Source organism: Natator depressus, chromosome 6, assembly GCF_965152275.1.
Source record: "Natator depressus isolate rNatDep1 chromosome 6, rNatDep2.hap1, whole genome shotgun sequence".
NCBI classification, from domain to species: domain Eukaryota; kingdom Metazoa; phylum Chordata; order Testudines; family Cheloniidae; genus Natator; species Natator depressus.
The window spans coordinates 68981705-69009453 of record NC_134239.1 but is presented as its reverse complement, the minus strand read 5'-3'; the positions used below and the strand labels follow the sequence as shown (position 1 = coordinate 69009453).

The 27749-nt window shown below is 43.1% G+C and overlaps 1 protein-coding gene across 1 annotated transcript in view; it reads right to left on the bottom strand.

Moving 5' to 3' along the window:
- Positions 1-27749, bottom strand: part of LOC141990085 (cytosolic phospholipase A2 zeta-like) — a 43857-nt gene that overhangs the window by 4355 nt on the left and 11753 nt on the right. Inside the window, 13 exon segments of the mRNA XM_074957050.1 lie at positions 1558-1665; positions 1996-2133; positions 3003-3117; positions 3946-4168; positions 5507-5643; positions 6164-6299; positions 7691-7728; positions 11971-12084; positions 14483-14652; positions 16028-16094; positions 16962-17004; positions 17552-17601; positions 23328-23456. Coding sequence (XP_074813151.1) covers positions 1558-1665; positions 1996-2133; positions 3003-3117; positions 3946-4168; positions 5507-5643; positions 6164-6299; positions 7691-7728; positions 11971-12084; positions 14483-14652; positions 16028-16094; positions 16962-17004; positions 17552-17601; positions 23328-23456 — 1468 coding nt within the window.

Below are 27749 nucleotides of genomic sequence, written 5' to 3'. Positions count from 1 at the left end.
TTTATACTGACATTTCCCCCTACAACAGCTGGGATTTTAAACACAACTGCTACTGTCTTCAGCAGGGCTCATGTAGCTAACACCTTAAGCAATATTTTTAAAAAATGACTGGTATTATTAAGCCTCCACCGACAATCAGAGGTGAAAGTAAGTCGGTATGGTCCAGTACGGCATACAGGCAAGAGCCAGTGCGCTGTACCAGACCAGCTTCCCCAGGCGGTGATTTAAAGGGTCTGGGGCTCCTGGCACCAGCTGGAGCAGGGGCTTTAAATTGCCACCAGATCCCTGCTGCCAGAGCCCCCAGGTAGCAGAGGCGGCCGATAGTGGCAGCTGGGAGCCCCGGGCCCTTTAAATCACCACCGGAGACCCTGGCCACCACTGCTACCCCAGGGGCTTCAGCAGCGGGACTGGGGCAGCGATTTAAAGGCAATCTAAAGCCGTTACGGTCCAGTATAGCATACCGGTAAGAGTTAGTGCGCCAGACCGGACCAGCTTCCCCTGGAGATGATTTAAAGGGCCTGGGGCTACTGCAGCAGAGCCACAGGCCCTTTAAATCGCTGCCCAAACCCCGCTGCCAGGGGTAGCAGCAGCAGCCGGGAGCCACCAGGACTCCTTCAGCAATTTAAAGGGCCTGGGGCTCCGCTGCGGGTAGTGGCGGCTGGGAGCACCTGGCCCTTTAAATAACCACCAGAGCCCTCAGCCGCCACTGCTACCCCAGAGCTCTGGCAGCGGGGCTCGGGCAGTGATTTAAAGGGCCCCCGAGCCCTCGGGCTCCCAGTCGCCTCCGCAGGTGGTAGCTCCCACAGTGATTTAAAGGGCCCAGGGCTCCCAGCTGCCACTACCACATCTGGAGTACTGGGCCCTTTAAATCCTGGGCTCTAAAGGCCACGCCTCTTCTGGTTGAGGCCCTGCCCCTTCGGGTCAAGGCCACGCCCCCTGCTCAGGACTCAGGCGTATCAGTAAGTCCTTTAAGTTACTTTCACCCCTGCCTACAATAGAATGTTGAGAAAACAAGACACAGTTGGCTCCAACCTTGTATACTAGAGTTAAAATCTCTAGTATAAGTGGGGCCCACCCATGTCCCCACTTTGAACACTGCATGGTTTTCATCTGGCGAAGGGGGCATAGATAAGTACTTATCTAAACTACAAACTTCAGACATATTGCAAGTGCTGCAGGGGACAATTGTGATATTGCCAAATCCTCTGACTCCATAATAGCTGTAGTGTAAATAAGTCCAGAATCTGATGCTGTTGTGAAGTTTAAGAAAGTTGTGGTGCTGCCCATTTTCTCTTTTTCTTCATTATACTGGTAAGGAGAACTTATATTATCTCTTGTATTAGAAACTGTATTATCCTTTATCATCTCCACTGTCAGTCCCACACATAATGTTCCTATAATCTAAACTAAATGGGCTACCAGTAGACAGTGCTGTTAAGGCCCTCCTAAATTATCTTCTTTTATGTTGTGAGAAGAGGTTACTTCCTTGAATGGAGGAATTATTTTCAAGGCCCTTTCATATGACTAAGGAAAGCCCAGTCTCTGTCTATCTTTTACCTATAGCTTTGATGGCATCTTTCAGAGATTCTAGAAAGCCAACTTTTGAAGAAATCACTTCTTCCCAGATTTCATCTAGATTGGCAGCAAAGGCACTGGCCCATATTCCTGAAAAGGGACAAGGAAAGTATTAATTTAGGTTCCCTAGACGTCTCAGGCACTGAACAGCATGACCAATTTCAATTTCACCATATCAGATATGCATCATATGCAGGACAAAATTGGGATAGGACAGATTATCTTTAATAAAAGTCTTGTTCAGTTAAGAACACAGAGTGTGGTTAAATGCCTAACAGTCTCCAGGGGCAACTGTACAGCTGTTGATATAAGTCACTAACAATTAAATATCTGATTATTCTTAACCCTCTCATCAATGTGCATCAAGTTACAGTTGCTATAAAGCATAATACGAGTGTTTCTAGCAGCATCAGATCTTACCCTGCAGAAAACAAATTCTGGGCTCCAGACACTTCCCAAGCAGCAGCCCATTGAAGAATTCACTGCCAAAGTCTTCTATGCGGATAAAGGCTCCATACTTGTGGCTACCAAACTCATAGGGTGTGAACTCACACCACTCTGTGAAAGGGTTAACCAAGATAATTATCTCACAAATACACTTGGATAAACATATTTATCCCCTCCTCATTCCCGTGAGAATGGCTAAGAGAGAATAATTCAGTTTCTTAACCCATACCAATGATGCCTATGCTGGTAAAGGTTAACCCTCCCAGATAACAATGCTTTAATGCCCTGAGGTGAGATTCTTCCACATACATCTTACTTATGGCATGACAGCAATATGATTGACAGAAGATTTATTTAACAGATTCATGGGAATTCACTATTAAGACTTTTCACCAGCATCACAAGTTGATATTTTTTAATGGCGGCAAAAGGGATGAAGAATGAATTTAAAGAAGTATTATCCTGCCACTAACAGAAATAATTAAGTAATGGGATTTTCAAATCAGCCAAACAAAATAAGCCGTCATATCATCATTCAAAAGTGTGTTGGAGACAAAAACCAAACAAACATCAAATAAAGATGTGCACATGCCCACAGAGAGATACATCCAAAAACAAACCAATGTCTTAGCATTATAATTAGGATTGCCAAGTACAATTCAACAGAAGATGTGCGATTGAACACATCATTACAAATATTGAAAAGGCATGAAAAGTTAGGTATACATAATGGGTGAAACCCTAGCCCCAGTGGAGTCAATGGCAAATCTCCCATTGAGAGTTTAATGGGAACAGCATTTCACCCAGTAAATTCAATGTAGCGAGGATATGAAGGAGAATTTATGTTGCTACCCATAATCATTACTATGCTGCGACAAGATTTGAGACTGGGAACAAGGACATAAATAATTAAAACTGGGGGGGAGGGGAAATGCTATTTACAGCTTTTAGAGGGGGAAAAAGCCCACTTTACTTTATACCTGTAAATTCATGGCTACCGACATTGGGCTTCACATTGACAGCTGCATAGATGGGGAAGGGGTTCTGTCCCCACCTGACTGCTGACTGCTGGTCAGACAGCTTCGATGGATCCTGCTGGATATGGCAAGGAAAAGTCATATCACTTTGGTGTTCAGTTTTGCCTTTAAATAGAAGGTTCCTCTTGCCCTCGCAATGCCATGTGAGGGATGTGACCAATCACACAGCATGAATAGTGAACTCAGAGGAAATTCTCAAGCAAATTCTTTTTAGTTTTTCATGGGCTTTTTTTAAAACCTCATGGAGTAATTTGTCGAACTCATGATCTCATCTTTCACTATTTCCACAATCCAGAAATTGAAATATGAGAAAAAACTAGATCTCACAGTGTTTAGTCCTCATAAATGGTTCCTTTAGGCATCAGGAGAGAGAGAATGAAAAACATAAAGCAAATACAAAGTACTAGACACACATACCTACTGAGGAAAATACTGTGGGCCAAGGATTCTGGAGTTCTAATCCTATCTGTCCCTTATTCATCATGTGGCCTTAGACAAGTAATATAACCAATCTGTGTCAGAGCTACGCCATCCGCAAAAAGAGGTAATGCTTATCTATCTCAGAGGTGTTATGAAGATGAGTCAGCTAATGGTTGTAGAGCATTTTGAAAATACAAAATGCTATGTATTTATGATCATCATAGGATAATTACTATAATATTAGCATGGAATAGGTTTATGATTAACATAGGATAATCACGTGGGGCTTTAATCACTGTTGGATATTATTTAAAGTTTTCATTTCTCCTGTAAAATTCTGTTTATGTCTGGGAGAAGTTTAAGAAGTGTCCCACAAGTCTGAAGAGATAAGTTGCTGGAGGCTTCAAACAGGTTTGTTAAACTCCTATTCTGAAGACAAACCATTCACATCCAGGACTCTCATTACCTTCTGTTGTAAGAAATATTCTATGATAAGGCCCCACAAATCCGTGAGTGTGACCTTCCGTCCTTCTTTCTCCAACAAGATCAGCTGCTGGAAATAATACACCAGTCGTTCAGCAGAAAACGCCCCCACTTTGCTGCTGGTCACGAGTTTCCGAGCAACGCTAATTGCATCCTGGAGGTCTTTGTGGGACCAGTGAGGGTCTTTGTAGAGTTTAGACAAACACCTAGTAAAATGTCCACCAAGTTTTTCAGTAAACAACAAATTATTACACAATATGCCAAATGTCTGGAGAAAGATGACTGCCCTCCCCACATTGTGATTTGAACAGAACTGAAAGTAACATCTCTGTTTTTATTTAAGAACATATTAAATGTATAGTCTATAGCACACCTTGGAATCTTTCCTATTAAACAATTTTATGATAGGTCACAGCTTGGGCCTCAAAACTGCATTCTCTTAAAGTCTTAATATCATATCTCTGTGCACACCCTCAGACTTTCAGTAACAACCTAATTAATTATTAGTATGAAGAAACTTTCCTAAAGCATCGATTACCACGGTCATCTAATGTCTTGGGTTTCCTGTGTGCCCTCTTTTCTTTACCTCAGTATCTCAGACTACTTTAGGCAGAAACACACCCCCTTTACAGCACCTTCCCTCTAACTTAATTCACATTATTTTTAATTAATACCTAGCCATACTTTACATACCTTTCTACAAACCGATATATTTTAATGCTACATGGGCTTGTCCCTTGATTTTTCTGCTACAAACCTGATATCACTAAAACCTCGTTTCTTAGAAAGACGACTTTCAGTGGCAAAGGGATTACGGCCCCAGAGAGATGGATCTGGCTCAATGAAACTGGAAGTAGTTTGAAACCTTTTGATAAGAATTATGTTAATGAAAATATTGTATGGATTGACGAAAAATGCTCACTTTAAAAAAAGGCGGGGCAAAGATATTATAACTTACTTTCCTGCTTCTCCTTTTTGTCACTGATTTGGGGGAAGGAGGGAGGCTACTCAGATCCCATCTCTCCCTGTGATCTACTGTCAAAATGGAGATCATAAGGGGTGCTTAAGCTGGAGCCCCCTCAATATGAACAACAAGGAGCTTCTGATAGGGCATCCCCTGTGTGGGGCCCTTGATTCTGGAATTCATTTGTCCCCACGTGATCTACCAGAGCCCAGATTTCTTAACCTTCTGGGCATGCTGCAAAGCTCACCTTTTTCCTCCCTTAGTTAAGGTGGTTGAGAGGGGGTGGACCAAACTGGGTTTATTTATGGGCAGTCCTCTGGTTATATTTATTCTGTAATTTTTAATTTATGGGAGAGGCACCCAGAACTTGAATGGGCATCTATAGACAAACTTTAGAAATTTGAAGGATAATTAAATAAGTAACCAGATGAACAACAGAGACTATGGAAATATATGAGCTTATCACTGAATCATCCATGTTGGTAAAAGTAAACTGTGTCAATAGTGTATCATTCCCCAGACTACGCTGACTTGGGTTCTCGGGTCGAAGGACTATGGGGAAAAAGTTCCAGTTACATACCAGGTGGATCCTGAGACTCCAGACATATACATCAGGATATCCAAGAGATCAAGCTGCTGGAGTCCTGATAGATTGCCATAGAAAGCAGTCATGGCTCTCATCCCACCTCCTGATCCCACTACTGCCACTACAGGGATCTACCGGAGTAGAAGAATGAAAGGCTATGAAAAACATATGCAATTGAATATACTACATTGCATGCATATGTATTAAATTACACACACACACGGTCATTTGGTTTTAGGTTTCATTTCATGGATTTTCTCATTATAAACAAAAATAAAATATGGGAGGTAGTAAGATAAGTATTCCTATGAAAGGGCTCTGTTGACATTAAAAATCTGAGCCCACTATGTCCAAATCTTCTGCTGATTTAGCCTCTGTAATTTGATCTGGGAGTATGAGCTGCCATTTTGGACAGAAAACAGGGACTATTAGCAGCTCAGATAGCTTTCTCCTGTTTTTTTCTGGGTTGTTTGTCCCTGTTCTGCTACTGTAAATCCAAGCTGTGACTGTGTCTTGCATTCTGAACTGCTTTTTCAAAATCTGTGTGCTTACAATCTATTTTCCATTAAGCTGAGGTTCACTGACAGCACAGTTATCTCCCCCTAAAACTAGTCACAAAGGACAGAGTTCTCTAAAAAGGGCATTTCATACCTCATCTTTCTTGGGCTCCTCTGGCAAACCAAGTGTCTTCTTTAGGGCATCAGAAACTATTTTCTTCCTCATGTCCAAAAATTCTCTCTCCCCTTTACAGAGGTCAAAACTGATGCGCACATCAAGATCCTGAGAGCTACTCCCACAAGCAAGAGGAGTGTGAGGGAGAACAGGAATGGCAAAAGAGAGAGATGAACTTTCAGAAAGCCCTTATTACTTGAGACCACCTCTCTGATTTTGTACCCTGCCTCACCAGTTAAGACCAGCTGAGAAAAAATTAAATGCATTTATTTTTCCTTGGTTTTCATTCATACCTGTGTTGCATTCTTGTTTATGTTTTACTAGTACCTGTTTTTAAAGAACCAAGCTGTCCAAGTGGTAAGAGCCATAAAAAAAAAAGCACAGTTTGTCCCATCTCTGGAACAGTTTTCTCACTTCAGCATTCCAGACCAAACTTCACCCTTCCTTCAAGACCCTCTGAAAGGCCTCACATCATGAGGATAGCCTAACAAAAATGAAACTTCCAACCTTGCTCTCTTCCATCAGGTAATTAAACATTAAAAACAAAATACAATATTTAAAAAATTGTACCTGACAAGTCTGTTCAATCACCTATACCATTTCTCAGATGATACATGGGGATAAAAACTTTTATACAGCCAAAAAAGCAGAATATACACTCTTTAGATAAATGTATTACAAATCAGGGAACAGATAGAAGCAAGGCATCAGCAAAACAACTAAAGTTAGTTCTAATGTTCTTCCATTTACAAGATTATGCAGTCACTTCACTTTTAAGCTGTATCCCTTCCACAACCCTGCTTTGCATTTTGCCTTTTTACACCATAAGCGCTTTGAAACGGGGCTGACTCCTTTCATATTTGCTGAATGCGCATGGATCTCAATAGAGGTGTTAATAGGTCTAAAAGAATTGTAACAATCTCTCTGAAAAAGGCAGATGTAAACTCTGGTTAGAGGAAAGTCAAACGTTCAACAGGTATATTAAATGTGTCTTAATGACATGATGTGTGGTTTATACTATCTTCAGACCATACCTAAAACAGGAATCAGCTCTATACTGAAAAAATATAACCTACCAACGACGACACATGCATTGTACTGTTTGGAGCTGAGTGCCAGCTCTCCTGCCCAGGAGCCCATACATGCGTTAGTTTGTGGACAAGTCAGCATATTACCATTTGAAGCAACTTTTTCAGATTTGACTTCCGTAAGCAACTCTTCAGCACTCAGCCCCAAGTTGGTTATAACTTCAGTTCTTTTTCTGAGCCCACAGATAAAATACGTTTCAAATACAAGGAAAACTGATTCTACAGTAAAGTTACAGTGAACTGATATAACGCAAGAAAAAACCCCTCAACACTAGGAACCTTTTTTCACTTGAGACAGTCAGGTAAAATGAACTGTAAATGTGACAGACAGGTAAAACAGTTACCAAGATAGTTTATAAATGAGAACAGTATTTGCTTATCATATGTTCTTTTAGGAATTTCTGGGTATCTGACGCACCTCTCTTCAACCTTCACAGTCAGATCCACACCTTGCCCCTGGAAAAGAAGGAACAATCCTGAACCAAAGGATAGTTTTACAAACGGTCTCACCTGTGAAGCATAAAGAATTCCCACAGCTTATCATAAAAAAATTATACAAAATCTATCCAGAAGTAAAGCCAACTCGAAGACAGGCCATGTTATGTTTTCACCATACACAAAGAACAAATGTATGCTTTAGTCAGAGTGACCTTTATTTCAGAGTGGTAGCTGTGTTAGTCTGTATCAGCAAAAACAATGAGGAGTCCTTGTGGCACCTTAGAGACTAACAAATTTATTTGTGCATAAGCTTTTGTGGGCTAAAACCCACTTCATCAGATGCATGGAGTGAAAAATACAGTAAGCAGTATAAATATTACAGCACATGAAAAGATAGGTGTTGCCTTACCAAGTGGGGGGGGTCAGTGTTAACGAGGCCAATTCAATTAAGGTAGAAGTGGCCTATTCTTAACAGTTGACAAGAAAGTGAATATCAAGAGAGGGAAAATTACTTTTCTAGTGCTAACGAGGCCAATGCAATCAAGGTGGACGTCGCCCATGTCCAACAGTTGACAAGAAGGTGAGAGTATCAGCAGAGGGAAAATTATTTTTTGTAGTGACCGATCCACTCCCAGTCTTTATTCAGGCCTAATTTGATGGTGTCCAGTTTGCGAATTAATTTCAGTTCTGCAGTTTCTCGTTGAAGTCTGGTTTTGAAGTTTTTTTGCTGAAGAATTTCCACTTTTAAGTCTGTTATTGAGTGCCCAGGGAGATTGAAGTGCTCTCCTACTGGTTTTTGAATGTTATAATTCTTGATGTCTGATTTGTTTCCATTTATTCTTTTGCGTAGAGACTGTCCGGTTTGGCCAATGTACATGGCAGAGGGGCATTGCTGGCACATGATGGCATATATCACATTGGTAGATGTGCAGGTGAATAAGCCCCTGATAGTGTGGCTGATGTGGTTAGGTCCTTATTGTAGATTAAGAAAACAAGAAAAGCTAGCAATAAAGTCACCATAAAGGAACACAGCGGTTCCTTGTATACAATGTATAGAATATGTGGGACACTGATATTGTTGATACCAATATTATAAAATTGCAAGGAATCTGACCAGATATGTCCTGTGAGGTATCTGCCAAAAGGTTACCATTTGCCAGGTATGATAATTTTGTTTATATGTTTGTATCACCTGTTATTATGCGTTATAGATATGGAGGGTATATCTGTATTTCCAAACTTGTGCTTTGTTTTTGGGTGATACCCCCAGACGGATTGGCATCAGCACTACTTAGCCTGTTCGATGGCCCATCAAGGGTCATCAGTTGTACAATGAATCCACTGAAAGGAGCCAGGGAATACACCCTGTGAGTCAGCAGGACTTGTAGGGGCATACCTATGGACAGAGGCTTTAAGGCTTTTCCGTGCCCATGGGCTGTGAAGACACAAAGTACAAGCCACATGGCAAAAGGAATATAAAGGGCAGCTGCATCGTCTGCTTTTTGTCTTCAATCCTGCTTCTTACCTCTGGAGTAACTTTTCCACAAACTGAAGCTCTGAACAAAGGACTGAATGACCCATCCAAGCCGTGGATGTGTTCCACGGGATTTTCAAGCCAGAAAACTCACCAATATTGCTAAGAACTTGATATCTGGACTTTAAAGTCTCTGGGTGTATCTGAGTGCTTTATCATTTAACAAGTCTCTTCTTGTACTTTCCTTTTTCTTTAAAATAAACCTTTAGTTTTAGACACTAAAGGATTGGCTGGCAGGCAGTGTGGTATTTTGGGTAAGATACAACCTAATATTGACCTGGCAATGTGGCTGGCCTAATATTGACCTGGCAATGCGGCTGGCCCTTTGGCATTTGTATAGTCAGCACAGGCACCAACTCTGTGGGTGCTCCGAGGCTGGAGCACCCACGGAGAAAAATTGGTGGGTGCTCTGCACCCACTGGCAGCCAAGCTCCTCGCCCCACCCCAACTCACCTCACATCCACCTCCTTCCCTAAGCATGCTGCGTCCCCGCTTCTCCTCGCAGCACTTGCTGCCGTGAAACAGCTGTTTCGTGGCTTAACAAGCTCCGGGAGGGAGGGAGGGAGAAGCAGGAACAAGACGCACTCAGGGGAGGAGGCAGGGAAGAGGCAGGGCCAGGGCGGGGATTTGAGAAAGGAGTCCAATAGGGAAGGGGGCGGCGGAGTTGGGGCAGGGACTTTGGGGAAGGGGTTAGAATGGGGGCAGGGCAGGAGCGGAGTTGGTAACTGGAATGCTGGTTAAGGCAATAAATACGTGGATTTTGACAAATTTTAACAAAAAGAGCTAATTTAGTTCATTCATATAATCCCATCTTCAGCATGTGAGTCAACATAGCAGAAGGTTTTGAACATGAAAGTTTATATAACAGAGGTTTTCGGACATCACAGCTCGTGTGACAGAAGATGCTGGAGGCTCCTCCTAACAGTTCACTGAAGATGACACAACACTGTGTGATGAGAAAAGCCATCAATGTAACCATAGAGATTATAAGCACAAAAATATAGTCAGTATATATCTTGTGACAGATCCAACAAACCCATGTGTTTGACCTTGCACACCATCTTTGGGTAAAGCTCAATCTCTTCAGATGTGGAGTGTTAAAATATGCTGCTAATGACTCTAAATGGGGCCTTTGTGACTTCCCACTTTGCCACTGCAGCCAGTGAGAAGATATAGGCAACAAAGCTGCGGGGTACACCCATCAGCAAGGACTGCCTGGTTCCTGCATGGACTTGTACAATGCCCTTCCCTCAGCTATTGAATGGTTAAGACATTTAGACTAATATGCTTGACTTGATTGCCTATGCAGATGCAGCACATTGCTCTTGCGGAGAGCCAAGGGCCCGGAGGAGGGAGCGAGTAGGAGAATGTAAACACGAGACAAGCCACAGCCAGATTGACAGAGGGAGGTTTAGTTGCTGAGCTACCAGATCTGTGCTCAACCAACACTAGCCTCTGTCTCCTCCTCTTAAGAGAGGAACAGGGCTAGGCAAGTGCAACACCAGATCTCTCTTCCAGAGTCCATGGGCATGCAAAATACTTCTTGTGATTGCTCATCTCAAGTCAACATGAACATCTCATTTCTTCCCATCTCCATAAAGAGGTCCTTGACCAGCAAGACCAGACAGAGAAAATGGTGAAATAGGAAATGGTGAAATAGGAAAAAAACAGGGTTCAATGAATTTATACATAGTTTTGCTCTGTTTTATTTGATGCTTTAGATTAACCTATGAATTGTAGATGAGATTTCACTCCTTCCTCCTATTTCCCACATTTCAGAGATGACCGCTCCAACTTTACTGTGAGGAAGCAACAACATGCGAGTGACTGCTCATTAGGAGAGACAGACAGTATATAAGGGGTTAGATACCATAGGCTTCCACAGTTGAATCCAGAACATTTACCAGAGCACGTCTGCTCTCTAGCAACCTGTCAGGCAGGCCAAAGTGGATAGGACTTCTGAGCCAAACCGCATTCCAAACCGAAGGTCAGGTAAGTGTGAGAGGACAGGAGTAATTAGTAAAGGGAAAATGAAAGGCACAAAGGGAGAGATAGTGGTAGGCTTATCCCTACCAGTCCCCTCATTCACTCCTACCCTTCACTTCCATTATAATATTGTCCCCCTCTGATTATCCCCTTTAAATTCCTTATTTACTCTAACAACCAACTTTCTTCTTATCTCCCTTTATTCTCAACCAAAAACCTCTCCTCCCTCAACATTCCCCTTCCTCCATTCCTTATCTCTGACTCATGCATCCCTTTCTCTTCCCTCTTACTGTAGCACATAGCAGCTCCAGTCAGATCCAGGCATCACTATACTAGGGTGAAAAGAAAAGGAGTACTTGTGGCACCTTAGAGACTAACCAATTTATTTGAGCATAAGCTTTCGTGAGCTACAGCTCACTTCATCGGATGCGGATCCGATGAAGTGAGCTGTAGCTCACGAAAGCTTATGCTCAAATAAATTGGTTAGTCTCTAAGGTGCCACAAGTACTCCTTTTCTTTTTGCGAATACAGACTAACACGGCTGTTACTCTGAAACCTATACTAGGGTGGTGTATAAACACATTGTAAAAAACAGTTTATACCCCCAAATGCTTCTGGCTTTAAAAAACCAACACTAACAGGAACAGAAAGACAACATAGAGCTTAAATGCACAAAGCTTAACTTAGTCCACCATTTCCACGCCCCTAAAAAACCTGTGCATAGAAAGAGAGACTATTACCTTTCCTAGTGGAACGCTAATTTCAACTTCCTGTCCAAGAGGAAGTGTTGCAAGGGGGATTGCTCCCGTCCCTAAGCGTGCAGTGTGCATTTTCAGATCCTCACTCCATCCCTCCTAGGAATTAAAATGTTTGGTTTACATACAGAGAAACGTAACTATTTGTATACATTTATAGAAGCATCCTTCCATCACTCAAGGTGCTATACACTTGTTATAAAAACATACCACTCAGCTGTGTGCTATTGACTAATACAAAACCATATGTTCACTGTTCAAATGAGTAAAAATGGCTGGTGGTTTAATTACCCAATAACAAAAACTTTATTATGTCTCAGTTCAGGTTGAGCCATGCAATTCAGGAAAAGATGTACCGATAAGATCTCCTTAAAAATCTCACTAACTTTGAAATGTTAAAAATTACAAGCTAAAGTTACATGAACAATTCTGACCTACCCAATTCACACCAGTGGACCATTATACAGAAACATTCCCAAAGACCAGCAACTACATAAACTTGTCCTTTGAACCCAGACACATGGTAGTATATGAAGGCCTAATCCTATTTCCACTGAAATCAATATCCTCTTTCCTTTGACTTTAATAGGAAATTGATTATGCCCTTTTTAACCTTTAATAAACCTATGTAGCTCATCAGCAGGTTGGAACCTTTAGATCCATTGCACAGACCTCTGCCACTTGAGGTAATGGAGTAATTGATAGCAGTAGTAGGTTGTCACCATTTCTACGGCCCAGAACTAGAGGGGACACTTTGCCAGTGGGTTTCACAGATATTTGCTGACAGCAGAGGAATGGTGAGACTCGGGAATCTTGGGTTGCATTCCAGGCTCTGGAGGGGAGTTTGCTCTAGTGGGCACAGACACTTCTAACCATTTCCTACCAAGGCTGACCCCTTCCGCCCTGTCTCCTCCAACCTGTCCCTGAACCAGTCCTGTTTCTTCCCCGCCCCTGGCTCCTCACCCGAGTCTATTCTTCTCACCTAGCTAGTCCCAATCTCCATACCTCAGGTTTCTCACTCCAGTACCAGTCTCCTTGCCCAGGAAGACCTAGTCTCAACCCCTCCAGACATTCCATCCCAGTCACCTCCCCCACTCCGAGTCCGAGTCCTTTTGCCCATCCGTTCCCAGTTCCACACCATCCTACCCCTGCCCCTTGTCTCCAGTCTCCTGGCCCAAGCAGTCCTAGTTTCCCCCTCCTCTTCCAATCTGGTGCTCCACACTCCCAAGCCTCCAGTCTCAGTCTTCCTCCCCAGACTCCTTGTCCAATCTCAGGACCCACCCACTCTGACTCCATGCGCCAATCTCTTTGCCCAGACAGTCCCAGTTCTCCCCTACTCTGGCTCCTTGTCAGATCTGTTCTAGTCCAAATCTCCCCCCAACGCCTCATCCAATCTCAATTTCCCCAGCCCAACCACTGGCTCTCAGTCCCATCCATTTCCCTCCCTAGCTCCCAGTTTACTTGCCCAGCCAGTCCCACTCCATCCCACTCACAGTTTCCCTCCCTGCCAGCCTCCAGTCCCAGTTCATCCCCTAGGCTTCTTGTTCCAGTCCACTATCCTGCCTACCCCTCACCCCAAAGTTTAGCTCTTCTCCCCTCTACATTTGAGTAAGGTAGCTTCCTCCTCCACACTCGCTAGGCATCAGCAGGAGGGCCATTGAGAGCACAGAAGAGACAGGCTCCTTTGCTCCCCGTTCCAGTGCCTGGCCCCAGCACAGTCCACAATTGCAGAGAAGTTCATCTTAGCTCCAAGGTGGGGCATGCCCAATGTGGATGGAATCCTCAGGTAATTCAGCTACAAAGTTTAGCATTTCTCTACTGACCACAAACAAACTGCAATTTTTAAGGGCTACTAAATTGGCCAAATTTGGGCAGATTTTCATAGGGATGGTGAAAGAAATATGCCTGACACAAATACCATGCTCTTGCCAAATTTCAAGTCCCTGCTCCAAGGCACAGGGGTGCTAGAGCTTCTCAAAGAAAAGGTCACCCTGGTTGTTGTCTTTTTTAACATGGGCAAAACAACGTATTTTTCCCTAGGCACATTCTCAGAAACAGCTCAATCATTTTGGCTAAAATTTTCCAAAATAACTCAGCTTGAGGCAGATATCTGGCAGTAAAATTTCAGCCCAAATGGTTAAAGTTTGGTAAAGTTATAAGCAAATAAACAGCATCTTATAATGGGAAGTGCTGGGCCATTATAACAATAGTCGGCCCTACCAGCCCCACCCTATAATTATTTGTTGTGTATTCTCACATCTAATAGTTAATATAAATAGTTCCTATTTTAACATAATGGACTTATTTTCATCAACAGGTTTAAGACCTATGTCAACTTTGCCTCTAACACTACTTGTCCAACTGGGGTAGTACATGGAATTATTATGAACGGAATATAAGTCAGGACCTAAGTGTCATTTTCAGGAGTCGAGGACCTGGCTTCAGAATGGATTTGCCTGGCTAGTGGATTAAGCCTCCGGCAAATGCTGTTTCTCACCTCTAGGACAGTTGTCGTTTGCAGCAGCTCCAAGTGCAGCTCTGGGCTGATTTCTCTGTCTACATGGAAGAGAAACGGGATCTTCCTTCTCTCTTCTGAATCAGCACTACAGAAAGTGGATGACCGATTCTCAAAGGCCCCTGGCACGGACAACTTGACCTGACAGTTCTCTGAATAAGGAAATGAGAAAGTCAGCCTGCACAATTAAGAGCATAAAGACAGAAAAGGAAATCCCTAATATACTATTCTAGATTGCAATCAACTCTTCTCAAGTGACTAATGCCTCAACAAGAATCCCCTCCCAGATGCCAGAACTTCTCACATCCTCCAGAACAAGTTCCACATTGATTCCCCAAAACCCTGCCTGCAATGCTTCACCACTGATCATCTCCAGCTGTCAAACCTATATAAGAACCCTTGTAACATTAAGATGGGTTTCCTGGTTTCCAGTAGTGGGTCCTGCTCACCCGACCCAATACAGATATGGTGACAGTGCAGGTGTGTTAGCTGTGCCCCCAGCACTGCAGATAGCATTGAGGGACTGCATTAAGTGAAAGGTGGGAATTTTGCTTGGATGGATTTTGGCAGGAAGGGGGTAGTGTTATTTTACAGAATACCTACAGAAGTATCCTTGTTTGCCCCAGCTGTCCTCCTCACAATCCCCCTTTTGTAGGAATGTCAGTATCTGACCTTTGCCAGCCAGCTGAACAAAAGGACCACTAGAAATGAACCAGACAGACCTCCTGAAGGTTCCTGTAAAGCCCATATCAATGTTTTTTATACTACACCATAACAAAGAGAAGTGCAGTTCCTCACCATATCCTCTGCCATTCAACCCCTGAATTTGATGGATATGTCAAAGAAAGGACATAGCCATCACAGTTCAGGGCAACTGCACCTGTATTCCCCCCTCACAGTCCCTCAAGTGCACCCATGCTAGGCTCCCAGCTCCTCAACTGTCCTCTCTTGGGCAGAGACCACATTTCTCTCCTTCCGGATCAGAGTGTTTCTAGGCTGCACAGTAATTCCCTGCCTACATTGTGATATCCCCAGGAAGCCAGACTCCATGAACAGGCTAGCATCTGCACTTTGCTTTCTCTTTGAAGGGTATGAATAGCTGTAATTGCCAGCAGTTATAAGTTATCACATGGGCCTTTGTAAGCAAGCACATTTATTCTTAAGGTGAAAGCATTACAGAGAAAACACATTAAAAACCATAAAGGAACCTACATGCATGCTAATAGACTTGCCTGAGATCACCCCTCAACCTCGAGCAAGAGCTCTGTTACTAGTCAGTCCTTCAAACCCCACAAAGGGGTTTTTCTGTGACCACAAGTTCATATCAGCCATGAATAGCTCAGTTTTTCCTTTACACAGCTTGGACCTTTGATCCTGGCCTCATGGAAAAGGTGATCAGCAGACAAAGGCCCACAATAATACATAACATTTGCATTTAACACAATGGACTCCAAAGATACTTAACTTAATTCAGTAAGGTTTTTCAAGGCTATTGCAGGAAATTGCCACATCTCTCACAAGACCTACCCTGTATTATCCATTTGGTCTTCTCACTTTTATTGATGGAGCCTTGAACACACAGGCAGGGATGAGCCTATGTGAAAAGAATGGGCCATGAGAACTTAACTCTGACTAGGAAATTGTGTTCATTTCCTCACGGACGCTAATGCTAGTCTCTATGATGAGAAGTTACTAGAATAATCCAAGGACAAAACTCAGGACAGATATGTTCCTGCATCCAGAAGAGCATTTCCCCTAAGCAAGACTCTCCTCGCAGTGCTAAGGGTGACTCTATGGCTTGAGCACCTTCCTCCAACTTTTATTCCTGGTTGCTTCCAACCTAAACTAGTGCCATATAAAACTGGCCTGGAGAGATTGGCTCCTAAGCTCGTTTGTTACTAAGGGGCACAGGAATGGGAGTGCAGGGATGTGAAGGGGCAGGTGTACCACTACCATCTTCTGTGGAAAGCTATGTGTACCTCAGCCTTGGGAGAGGTCCAAAATACTCTCCCCACCACACACACGTTCTCCAGAAACACAGCTTTTCAAAATCTGCCCCACAGCAGATGCTCTGCAATGAAAACTATCACCCCGCTGCCAGACAAAGCAATTTCAAGAAATGCTTCCAGGTGACAGTGTAAAGTATGGAAAAAGTGGATCAGGTCACCCTTTAGTGGTAAGTCCACTAGAGTATTACAGCCTACTACAGCAACCAGCTAATGGAGTTATTCTTTAGCTCATGAGGTTGAGGTCTCTTCTGTGGTACTTAAAGTCCCAGGTACATACCCAGCTGACACCCTGTGGGGAAGTGGGAGACATCACTACAATCACAGCCAAGGAGAGAGTCTCTCTGATTTGAGAGAATGAAAGGGGATTTCGGAAAGCAGTGCACCACCAACAGCACAACCCACACTAAATAACAGTCCTCCAGCATGTAAGTAAAAACACATCTTCTACTCACCACTAGAACTCCATTGGTGATGGACTCAGCGTGGGGAGCTGTGCTGTGGAAATGAAGGGATAATATGAATGAGTTTTGGTTCCTTAGCTATAATCCCCCTTACCTCCCTCTCCCAACTCTCTGCATTGGGGTCTAAACTATGATAGGCTTTTTATAATCTATAATCTGACACTGAAGCAAATGCTTCCTTTATGTCAGACAAAAGTTTTCCACTGTCGGAGAAAAAATAGTATCTTGGTTTTACACAGCTGCTTTGGATTCTCCCGCCTTGTCACAGGATAGCCAGAACCCAAGGAGGAAGGATTTGAACAGGGTACCAGCCATCCCAGATATACTGCAACGAAACACTGGAATATATACTGTGAAATATCCAGCTGAATTAACCTGCCCTAGACACATCTAGGATACCAAGACTGACTTCCTCGGAGCAGTGCTTCAAGAACCCCTTCAAACTGAGGAAGCAGCAGCCTTGTTGGCACGTATAATCGCATCCCCTCACATAGTGAGTACACTGAGATGTACTACAGTGGATTGTAAAGGGTTAATTCAAAACTAGATGTACAGTTAGCAGCACCTGGGGGGAACCTCACCTTTCTTCCAAAGAAAATTCCACATCCAACTCTTCTTTCCCCTCCTTTTCCTTGAAAGAGACCAGACACAGTGGGTCACCTGAATATTGGAGAGTACATTTCATAGCTCCAAACCCACCCCAATCTCTGGATAGAAATTCAATGCTTGTATAATAAGAATATAGTAGTAGGAATATACTACCGACCACCTGACCAGGATGGTGACTGGGGGAAGGGGGAAGAATGCCAAAGAAAACCTCCACAGTAGCATTTAAGTTCAAAAAAGGGGAACTATACAAAAATGAGGAAGCTATTTAAATGAAAATTAAAAAGGAACAGTCACAAGAGGGAAATGCCTGCAAGCCGCATGGAAGCTTTTTTAAAACACCATAATACAGGTTTAAACTAAATGTTTACCCCAAATAAAAAAAAAAAAACAGTAAGAATCAAAAAATGCCACCATGGCCAAACAACAGCGTAAAATAGATAGTTAGAGACAAAAAGACATCCTTTAAAAATTGGAAGTCAAATCCCACTGAGGAAAATAGAAATGTGCACAAACTCTGGCAAGTCAAATTTAAAAGTATAATTAGGCAAGCCAAAAAAGAATTTGAAGCGCAACTAGTATGACACACAAAAACTGTGGGGAAAAGAAATTAAATACATTAGAAGCAGGAAGTCTGCCAAAAAATCAGTGGGGCCTCTGGATGATTGAGGTGCTAAAGGAGCACTCAAGGAAGACAAAGCTGTTGCAGAAAAGCTAAATGAATTCTTTGTGCCAGTCTTCATTTCCCAGGATGTGATGGAGATTCCCACACCTGAGCCATTCTTTTTAAGTGATAAATCTAAGAAACTCTTCCAGATTGAGGTGTCAAAAGAGGTGGTTTTGGAACAAATTGTAAACAGTAATACGTCGCCAGGACCAGATGATATTCACCCAAGAGTTCTGCAGGAAGTCAAATATGAAACTGCAGAACTGTGGTATGTAACCTATTGCTTAAATCAGCCTCTGTACCAAATGACTGGAGAAGAGCTAATGTAACACAGATTTTTTAAAAAGGCTCCAGAGGTAACCCGGGTAATTATAGGCCAGTAAGCCTAACTTCAGTACCAGGCCAATTGGTTGAAACTATAGTAAAGAAGAAAATTATTAGATACAGAGATGAACACAATATGTTGAGGAAGAGCCAACAGATTTTGTAAAGGGAAATCCTGTCTCACCAATCTATCAGAATTCACTGAGAGGGTCAACAAACATATGGACAAAGGTGATCCAGTGGATATAGTGTATTTGGACTTTGAGAAAGCCTTTGACAAGGTCCCTCACCAAAGGGTCTTAAGCACCGTAAGCAGTCATGGGATAAGAGGGAAGGTCCTCCCATGGATCAGTAATGGATTAAAAGACAGGAAACAAAGCGTAGGAATAAATGGTCAGCTTCACAGTGGAGAGAGGTAAATAGCCGGGTCCCCCAAGGATCTGTACTGAGACCAACTGTACTGCTATTCAACATATTCATCAATGATCTGGAAAAAGGGGTAAAACACTAAGATGGCAAAGTTTGCAGACAATACAAAATTGCTCAAGATAGTTAAGTCAAAAGCTGACTGCAAAGACTTACAAAGAGATCTCACAAAAATGGGTGATGGGGCTACAAAAGAGCAAATGACAGGTTTCATAGTAGCAGCCGTGTTAGTCTGTATTCGCAAAAAGAAAAGGAGTACTTGTGGCACCTTAGAGACTAACCAATTTATTTGAGCATAAGCTTTCGTGAGCTACAGCTCACTTCATCGGATGCATTCAGTGGGGAAAAAAAATGCACAGAATGCATCCGATGAAGTGAGCTGTAGCTCACGAAAGCTTATGCTCAAATAAATTTGTTAGTCTCTAAGGTGCCACAAGTACTCCTTTTCTTTTTAAAAGAGCAAATGAAATTCAATGTTGATAAAAATAAAGTGATGGGTATTGGAAAGCATAATCTCAACTATACATACAAAATGATGGGGTCAATTAGCTGTCATTACTCAAGAAAGATTGTGGATAGTTCTCGGAATCTGCTCAATGTGCAGCAGCAGACGAAAAAGTTAACAATGTTAGGAACCATTAGGAAAAGGACAAGTAATAAGACAGAAATTATCATAGTTCCACTATAGAAATCCATGGTACACCCACACCTGAAATACTGCGTGCAGTTCTGGTCATCCCAACTCAAGGAAGATATATTAGAATTGGAAGTAGTACAGAAAAGGGCAACAAGAATTATTAGCAGTATGAGGAGATAGTAAAAAGACAGACTGTTCAGCTTGGAAAAGAGACAAATTAGGGAGGATATAACAGAGGTCTATAAAACCATCAATGGTGTGGAGAAAGTGAATAAGGAAGTGTTATTTACCCCTTCACATAACAAAAGAACTAAGGGTCACCCAATTACATTAATAGGCAGCAGGTTTAGAATAAACAAAAGGAAGTACTTCACTCAATGCACAATCAACCTGTGGAACTCATTGCCTGGGGATGTTGGGAAGGCCAAAAGTTTATCTGAGCTCAAAAAAGAATTAGATAAGTTAATGGGGGATAAGTTCATCAATGGCTAAATGGGTCAGGGACACAACCCCATGCTCTTGGTATCTGACCTCTCCCTGGCTGAAGCTGGGACTAGATGACAAAGATGGATCACTTGATATCTTGCCCTGTTCTGTTCACTCCATCTGAAGCATCTGTCACTGACCACTGTAGGAAGGCAGGATACTGGGCTCGATGGATCATTGGCATGACCCAGTTTGGCTGTTCTTATGTAACTTCTCACAAAGTCATCTTTCACACTGGGGCTTTACAGATATCTGAGCTGACCTGTCTCTCATACAAAGACATGTAGCCTCTCATTTAGTCTAAATTTTTATTCTCTCCATTCTCCCTCCCCTTTCTCTGTTAACAGGCAGCCACCCCTGAGGCTGGCATAGAGAGCTAATAGTGTGGAAGATGGTACCCACCCATCTTCTCCTAGTCCAAACATAGCACCTTCACCATGAAGCTAAACCCAACTGATCTGAAGAGAGACACTGCTGAGGTTACCCTCCACCCATGCATCTTATGCTCATTTATGTTGCCGGAGGGCTAAATATACAGAGAAACATTGTGGTTAATAATCTTAAATGGGAGTAAAGTGGAGGCAACAGCAAGAAGCAAGTACTTCCCTACTAAAAAACCAAGTGATTTTGTAACCCACACACCTTCTGGTGTGTTGTTCTGTCCCATCTAGTGGCACCAAGACCACTTAGAGCAGAGGTGAGCAAACTATGGCCCACGGGACCATCCTACCCAGCCCTTGAGCTCCCGGCCAGGGAGGCCAGCCCCCAGTCCCTCCCCCGCAGCCTCAGCTGGCCGCGTGGTTTGCGCAGTTTGCGCGCGCTCACCTCCCAGGCTTACCAATAAGCCTGTCCTGCCACTCTGAGCGGCATGGTAAGGGGGCAGTGAGGGGAGGCGGTGATTGGATGGGGCGGAGGTTTGGGGCGTGGGGGTGATCAGGAGACAGGGAGCGGGGGGGGTTGGATAGGGGGTAGGGTCCTGGGGGGGCAGTTAAGGATGGGAGTCCCAGGAGGGGGCAGTCAGGGGACAAGGAGTGTGGGGGATTGGATGGGTCAGTGGTCCCGGGGTGCCTATCATGGGGCAGGGTGTGGATAGGGGTTGGGGCAGTCAGGGGACAAGGAGCAGGGGGGGTTGGATGAGTTGGGAGTTCTAAGGGGAGCAGTCAGGGGGTGGGAAGTAGGAGGCGGTGGATGGGGATGGGGGCCAGGCTGTTTGGGGAGGCACAGCCCTCCCTACCCAGCCCTCCATACCGTTTTGCAACCCCGATGTGGCCCTCGGGCCAAAAAGTTTGCCCACCCCTGACTTAGAGAGAGATTAATGAGTCTGCTCTACAGCCTTAGCTAAAAAGCAGCTGGCTTTTAGCTCATGCAGTAGAGGCTCATGCACTAAGCTCCAGAGGCCCCAGGTTTGATCCTGATGACCAGGGTCTGTCAGTATCACAAGTGGGGGCTCTGGAGCTTTTAGTGCATGAGCGTCTACTGCATGAGCTAAAAGCCAATTGGCTCTTGGCTAAGGCTGTAGAGCAGACTCATTGATCTCTCTCTCTCTCTCTCTAAGTGGTCTCAATGCCACTAGATGGGACAGAACACCACACCCAGGAGGTGTGTAGGTTACACTTTATCATAAGCTCCCAGATAGTCTTTAGTCACAGCAGTGCCCTGACAGCACTCAGTCAGCTGAGGTGGCAGCAACAGCAGTGGTGAGGGTTTGTGCTTGTTCTCACCATATAGCAGAAGAGCTCAGATATAACGTGATAGAGGATAAGAAGAGCAAACAAAACACAAACTGATTTATCTAATCTGGATTCCAAGACAAATGCAGCAGCTTATAGTGAAGACCCTTCCAAAAAGTAAAATTATACCCAGTTTCATCAAGGTAATGAGCTCATATGTACCCTTAACGGCCATTTCTAACCATAGGTCTTCTGTGCCAATAGTCATGCCTTGGCTTCCCTCTATGGCCTGCACTCCTGCTACCTCAGATCTCCCCAGCTAAAATATGATTAAAGTCTAATCAGTGCTTAGATGGAAGACCTTAAAGAAAAATCTATATACTGCAGGATGTGGTGATGACAATGAAGTCATATTTCCCTCTGGGTCAGTAAGGGTCCAGTATAGTTGAACAGTGGCGGTTGTTCTGCTTAAAGTGCATGTTTTTGCAAGAGTAGATGTGTTTGTTTCACCCTCCTAGGAAAATTCTGCTTGAATAATTGCATTCTGTTTCCCTGAATTCCCCTTGCAATTACTCCCTCAGGAAAAACAGACTGGTCTCTCAAATGGGCAAAGATTTGATTGTGAATGGAGGTTGGGAGAGTACCATCATTCTTCTTCCACCAAACTGAGCCCTGATTACAAATCCAAACCTCATGCTGGGTTTGTGAAACCTGCTGGGCCAATGCATGATTTCATGTAGAAACCACAAAGAATTCACTGCTTTCAGGTGAGTTTCATTCTAACCTGGAACTCAAGGACTCTGATCCCTCACAGAGCAAAACTGAAAGGAGATTTACATGAACCCCTGCAAAACAGAACTGCAGAATTTTGTACAACTCCATTGTTAATCAGTTCACAGGCCTCTAGTTTAGATATCAGCCGATACATTCACCTTTTGTGCGCACTACCTCCTCTGAAGCACTGACAGCCTACAAGGCATAAATGCATGATGTTTCCCAAAAAGGACAGTATAGTGGTTTTTTTAAAAACACCCCAAGAAATCTCCCATACAACCTACTTTGGCAATTGCCTTCTATTTCATGCAGAAATGTGGCAAGGGACGTGGAGGCAATATGGACTTTAAATCTGAATATTTCCCTGAGGAATTTTCACCAGTGACTCAATATCAAACATCACCAATAATTTCTAAGGGTTTGTGTCATATTGTGAGCCCTGGAAGCCAAGCAACAGGGTAGTTTGAACACGGGGCTATGGTGGAAGCTTTAAGAGCTAATGCTTCAAAGGAATTCTGGATAAAAAGTAGAACATAATTATTCAGTGTTATCTCTGAAACGTGATCCAGGACAACTGCATAGGTTGAGATTCGTTAGCCACATTATACTCCATTTTGAAAAGGAATATTTAATAAATCAACACTTGCTACATACCTAATGTGGGAAGTAATCCTGGTACAACTACCAGCCTCTTCATCACATGTCAATTACACATCCTACCTGCACTAGTCTTTTCCCCACTGGGAAGTTGGGTAGAAAAGTCTCACCTGGGGATTTAGCACAAATGTGTGATTCAAAGTCTGCCCTGGGGTAATATTCCCCACATCAAAATGAATGGAGGCAGCATGACTCCTCAGCACAATGCCCTTGTCATAGAAGGTGAACTCCACGATATTCTGCAATGAGAGAAGCAAGAAATCTTATCTAAACATCTTATCTTCCACAGTCAAATAAAATCTATCATAGCCTAATGTGGAATAAAGGGACATTCTCAATTCATTTGTTATTCTGTCCTTTGTCTTATCATACAATCATAGGACTGGAAGGGACCTCAAGAGGTCATTTAGTCCAGTCCCGTGCACTCATGGCAGGACTAAGTATTATCTAGACAATTCCTGACAGGTGTTTGTCTAACCTGCTCTTAAAAATCCCCAATGATGGAGATTCCACAACCTTCCTAAGCAATTTATTCCAGTGCTTAACCACCCTGACAGTTAGGAAGTTTTTCCGAATGTCCAACCTAAACCTCCCTTGCTGCAGTTTAAGTCCACTGCTTCTTGGCCTATCCTCAGAGGCTAAGAACAACAATTTTTGTCCCTCCTCCTTGTAACAACCTTTTATGTACTTGAAAACTTATGTCCCCACTCAGTCTTCTCTTTTCCAGACTAAACAAACCCAATTTTTTCATCTTCCCTCAGAGGTCATGTTTTCAAGACCTTTAATCATTTTTGTTGCTCTTCTCTGGACTTTCTCTAACTTGTCCACATCTTTCTTGAAATGTGGCACCCAGAACTGGACACAATACTCCAGTTGAGGCCTAATCAGCGTGGAGTAAAGTGGAAGAATTACTTCTTGTGTCTTACAACACTCCTGCTAATACATCCCAGAATGATTTTCGCTTTTTTGCAACAGTGTTACACTATTGACTCATATTTAGCTTACGATCCACTCTGACCCCCAGATCCCTTTCTGCAGTACTCCTTCCTAGGCAGGCATTTCCCATTTTGTGTGTGCAACTGATTGTTCCTTCCTAAATGGAGTACTTTGCATTTGTCCTTACTGAATTTCATCCTATTTACGCCAAACATTTCTCTAGTTTGTCCAATTTGTCCAGGCCATTTTGAATTTTAATCCTATCGTCCAAAGCACTTGCAACCCCTCCCAGCTTGGTATCATCCACAAACTTTATAAGTGTATGCTCTATGCCATTATCTAAATCACTGATGAAGAGATTGAACAGAAGTGATCCCTGCAGGACCCCACTCATTATACCCTTCCAGCATGACTCTGAACCACTCTCTTGGAACGGTTTTCCCAACCAGTTTTGCACCCACCTTATAGTATCTCCATGTAGGTTGCATTTACCTAGTTTGTTTATGAGAAGGTCATGCGAGACCGTATCAAAAGCTTTACTAAAGTCAAGATATACCACATCTACTGCTTCCCCCCGCATCCACTACCTTGTCAAAGAAAGCCATCAGGTTGGTTTGACACTATTTGTTCTTGACAAATCCATGCTGACTGTTACTTATCACCTTATTATCTTCTAGATGTTTGCAAATTGATTGCTTAATTATTTGCTCCATTATCTTGCCAGGTACAGAAGTTAAGCTGACCGGTCTGTAATTCCATGAGTTGTCCTTATTTCTCTTTTTATAGATTGGCACTATATTTGCCCTTTTCCAGTCTTCTGGAATCTCTCGCATCTTCCATAACTTTTCAAAGATAATCACTAATGGCTCAGATATCTTTTCAGTCAGATCCTTGAGTATTCTAGGATGCGTTTCATCAGGCCCTGGGGACTTGAAGTCTTCTACCCTTTTATTTTCAAGCAACTAAAACATTTCCCCTAAGTTTGTGTTTGTGACAAACCTCCACATGGATGCTACTTCTGCTAACATGTGCTCCAGACTGGAGAACGTGGCACAGCCAATGCACCTAGGGTCAGTATACATAACACTCTCACTGAACATATGACACCTGAAGAGGTGAGGTAATCGATAGACACAGCAGGCATCTATGTGACATAAAGAGAGTGGCGGTAGGGACTGGTGCAACCAAATACACAACATATTCTCCCCAGTAACAGACTTGGGGTCTGGAAGGAGTGAAGGAATAGAGCAAGAGTAAGAGGCAGAACAAGAGGAAAAGTAGAGAAGGGGAGAAGACTTGAACAGAAGGAAAGCAACTAGCATAGCCATGTGATGGCAGAAGCACAAGCATAGACAGCAGAGACCCCATTTAGTTCTACTCAATATATTAAGTTGGGGAAAAAATTCTAAGCTAGACAAGCATTTAAATACTGCACTACATTCCTGCTAATAGCCAACAGTAATGCTCTGGGGTAGGACACAATCAGGGCCAGTCCAAAACATTTTGGCACCTGTGGCAGGGACATCAAATGAGCCCCCATGTCCCCTCACTTGGGTCAAAACTTTGACAGGTCTCAATTGTGCCTTCTTCCTGTTCTACTCCTCTCATGGTACTGCTCTGCTACCTACCCCAATAAAGGAGAACTAACAACTTAAAAGACTTTGTCCGAAGTTTTAAATAACACTTAATTTTCAAACGCCTAAACAGCAAATGTAACTTCTTTTGTCAGCATAGTAAACACTGTCATTTTTATCTGTTTGAATAATCAAAGTGGTGCTTTCCATGCCTTCTTGGTTTTAAAGATTTGAACTGCTTCCTGCTGAAGGTCCACCGTCTGAGCCAGCTCGTGCTCTACTGAGATGGTTGCAAGGCCGACCAGCCTCTCCTGTGTCATTGTGGATCGTAGATGTGTTTTTCTTAACTTCAGCCTGGAGAAGCTGTGTTCTCCACTCGCAACTGTTACAGGAAGTGTTAGAAGTATGTGCAGAGCAACAAAAGCATTTGGAAAGAGGGTGGTCATCTTATTTGTGCACATATATTCCAGAACAGCCTTTGGAGTTGATACTGCTGAAATATATCTTGAAAGGACTTTCAGTTCATCACCTAAGCACTTGCATCAATATCGTGCATGTCATCATGTGTCAACACTGTCTCCAGTGCCCTGCATTGCTGGTGTAGGTCTTCTTCAGGTATAGTGAGGAGTTTTGGAATATCATACAACATCCCAAATATACTGCTGTGTTCCTTGAGCTGCATGAAACGTTCTTCAACTGACTGTATTGCACAATCTAGCACCTGGTTAAAGAATACAACTTTGAATTGTTGTTTGAGGTCTCTTATGGGATTATCCTGTGCTTTGCCATCAAAATGTCTTCTTCAGTGACTCCTGTGTTCTTGAATGGGTGGGAAAATAGCTTCAGTGTGAAGTTCCTCTGCCAACTTCTGTGCACTCTTCAGAACGTTTTGAAATCCCTCATCTGACCAGCAAGACTGTAGGTATGACTTTGCTTTGTCCAGCTATTCCATTGCTCCAGATATTTCAAGGTCAACACCTTGGAGTCTCTTGCTTACAACATTTATTTCAAACAGTGTCATGTCACAACACTAAGCCACACAGAAATTTGAAGTTAGGTATGTTTCTGGTGATGCCATTTCCCTCTGCCATTGTTCTCCCATGAACAGTTTCTGTCATAGCATTATCCTCCATAATGGCAACTATGGCATCATCTATCTTCCCAATTTGGTGTCTGACAGGCTTTAACTCCTCCACTTGACTTTCCCATCATGTGGCACTCAGTGGTTTCAGCGTCAGAGAGGATGTTCCCAGATGTTGCTTCAAAATTTGCCATCGATGAGTTGATGCAGAGAAAAATACATAAATGCTTTGAATTACATTAAAAAATTCAGCAGCCTCACTAACCACCAAGTTCAATGAATGAGAACTGCATGGGACAAAAAAAGCTCGAGGGTTTAAATCCGTGTCTGCACTCCTCTGTTCTTTCCTTTCATATTGGCACCATTATCGTAGCCCTGACCTCTCATGTCAACTATCGCAATTCCCGTATCTTTTGACTTTTTAAGAAGCACGTTTGTCATACCAGCTCCTGTAGTATCATCAATGTCAATACATTCTAGAAAATGCTCTCTGACAGTCACCACTGCAGGGACATTTTCACTAGGTTCTGTTGTTGTTACAAAACTCACCATTAAAGCCATTTGTTCCGTATGGCTGATGTCAGGTGTGCAGAGTAGTATCTTGCTGAATTCAGATTTGCCACGATCTTCTGTTTGACTTTTGCCGCCAGTAACTGTATGATCTCATTTTGAATTGTTTTTCCGAGGTAGTGGTGTGCGTACATTTCTTGGGTGGTGACTCTTCTTACATGCTCCTGGAGTACAGCATCAAACTCAGCCATCAGCTCCACAATTTTAAGGAAGTTTCCATTGTTTGGCACATACAGCTGATCTGAAGTGCCACGCAGTGCTAGGTTTTGGGTAGCAAGCATTCTCACAATGGCAGTGAACCTTTTCAGAACATTTTGCCAGTAAAGAGACTCTGATGCAATCTTCTCTTGATGCTGATCATCTATGGTGGC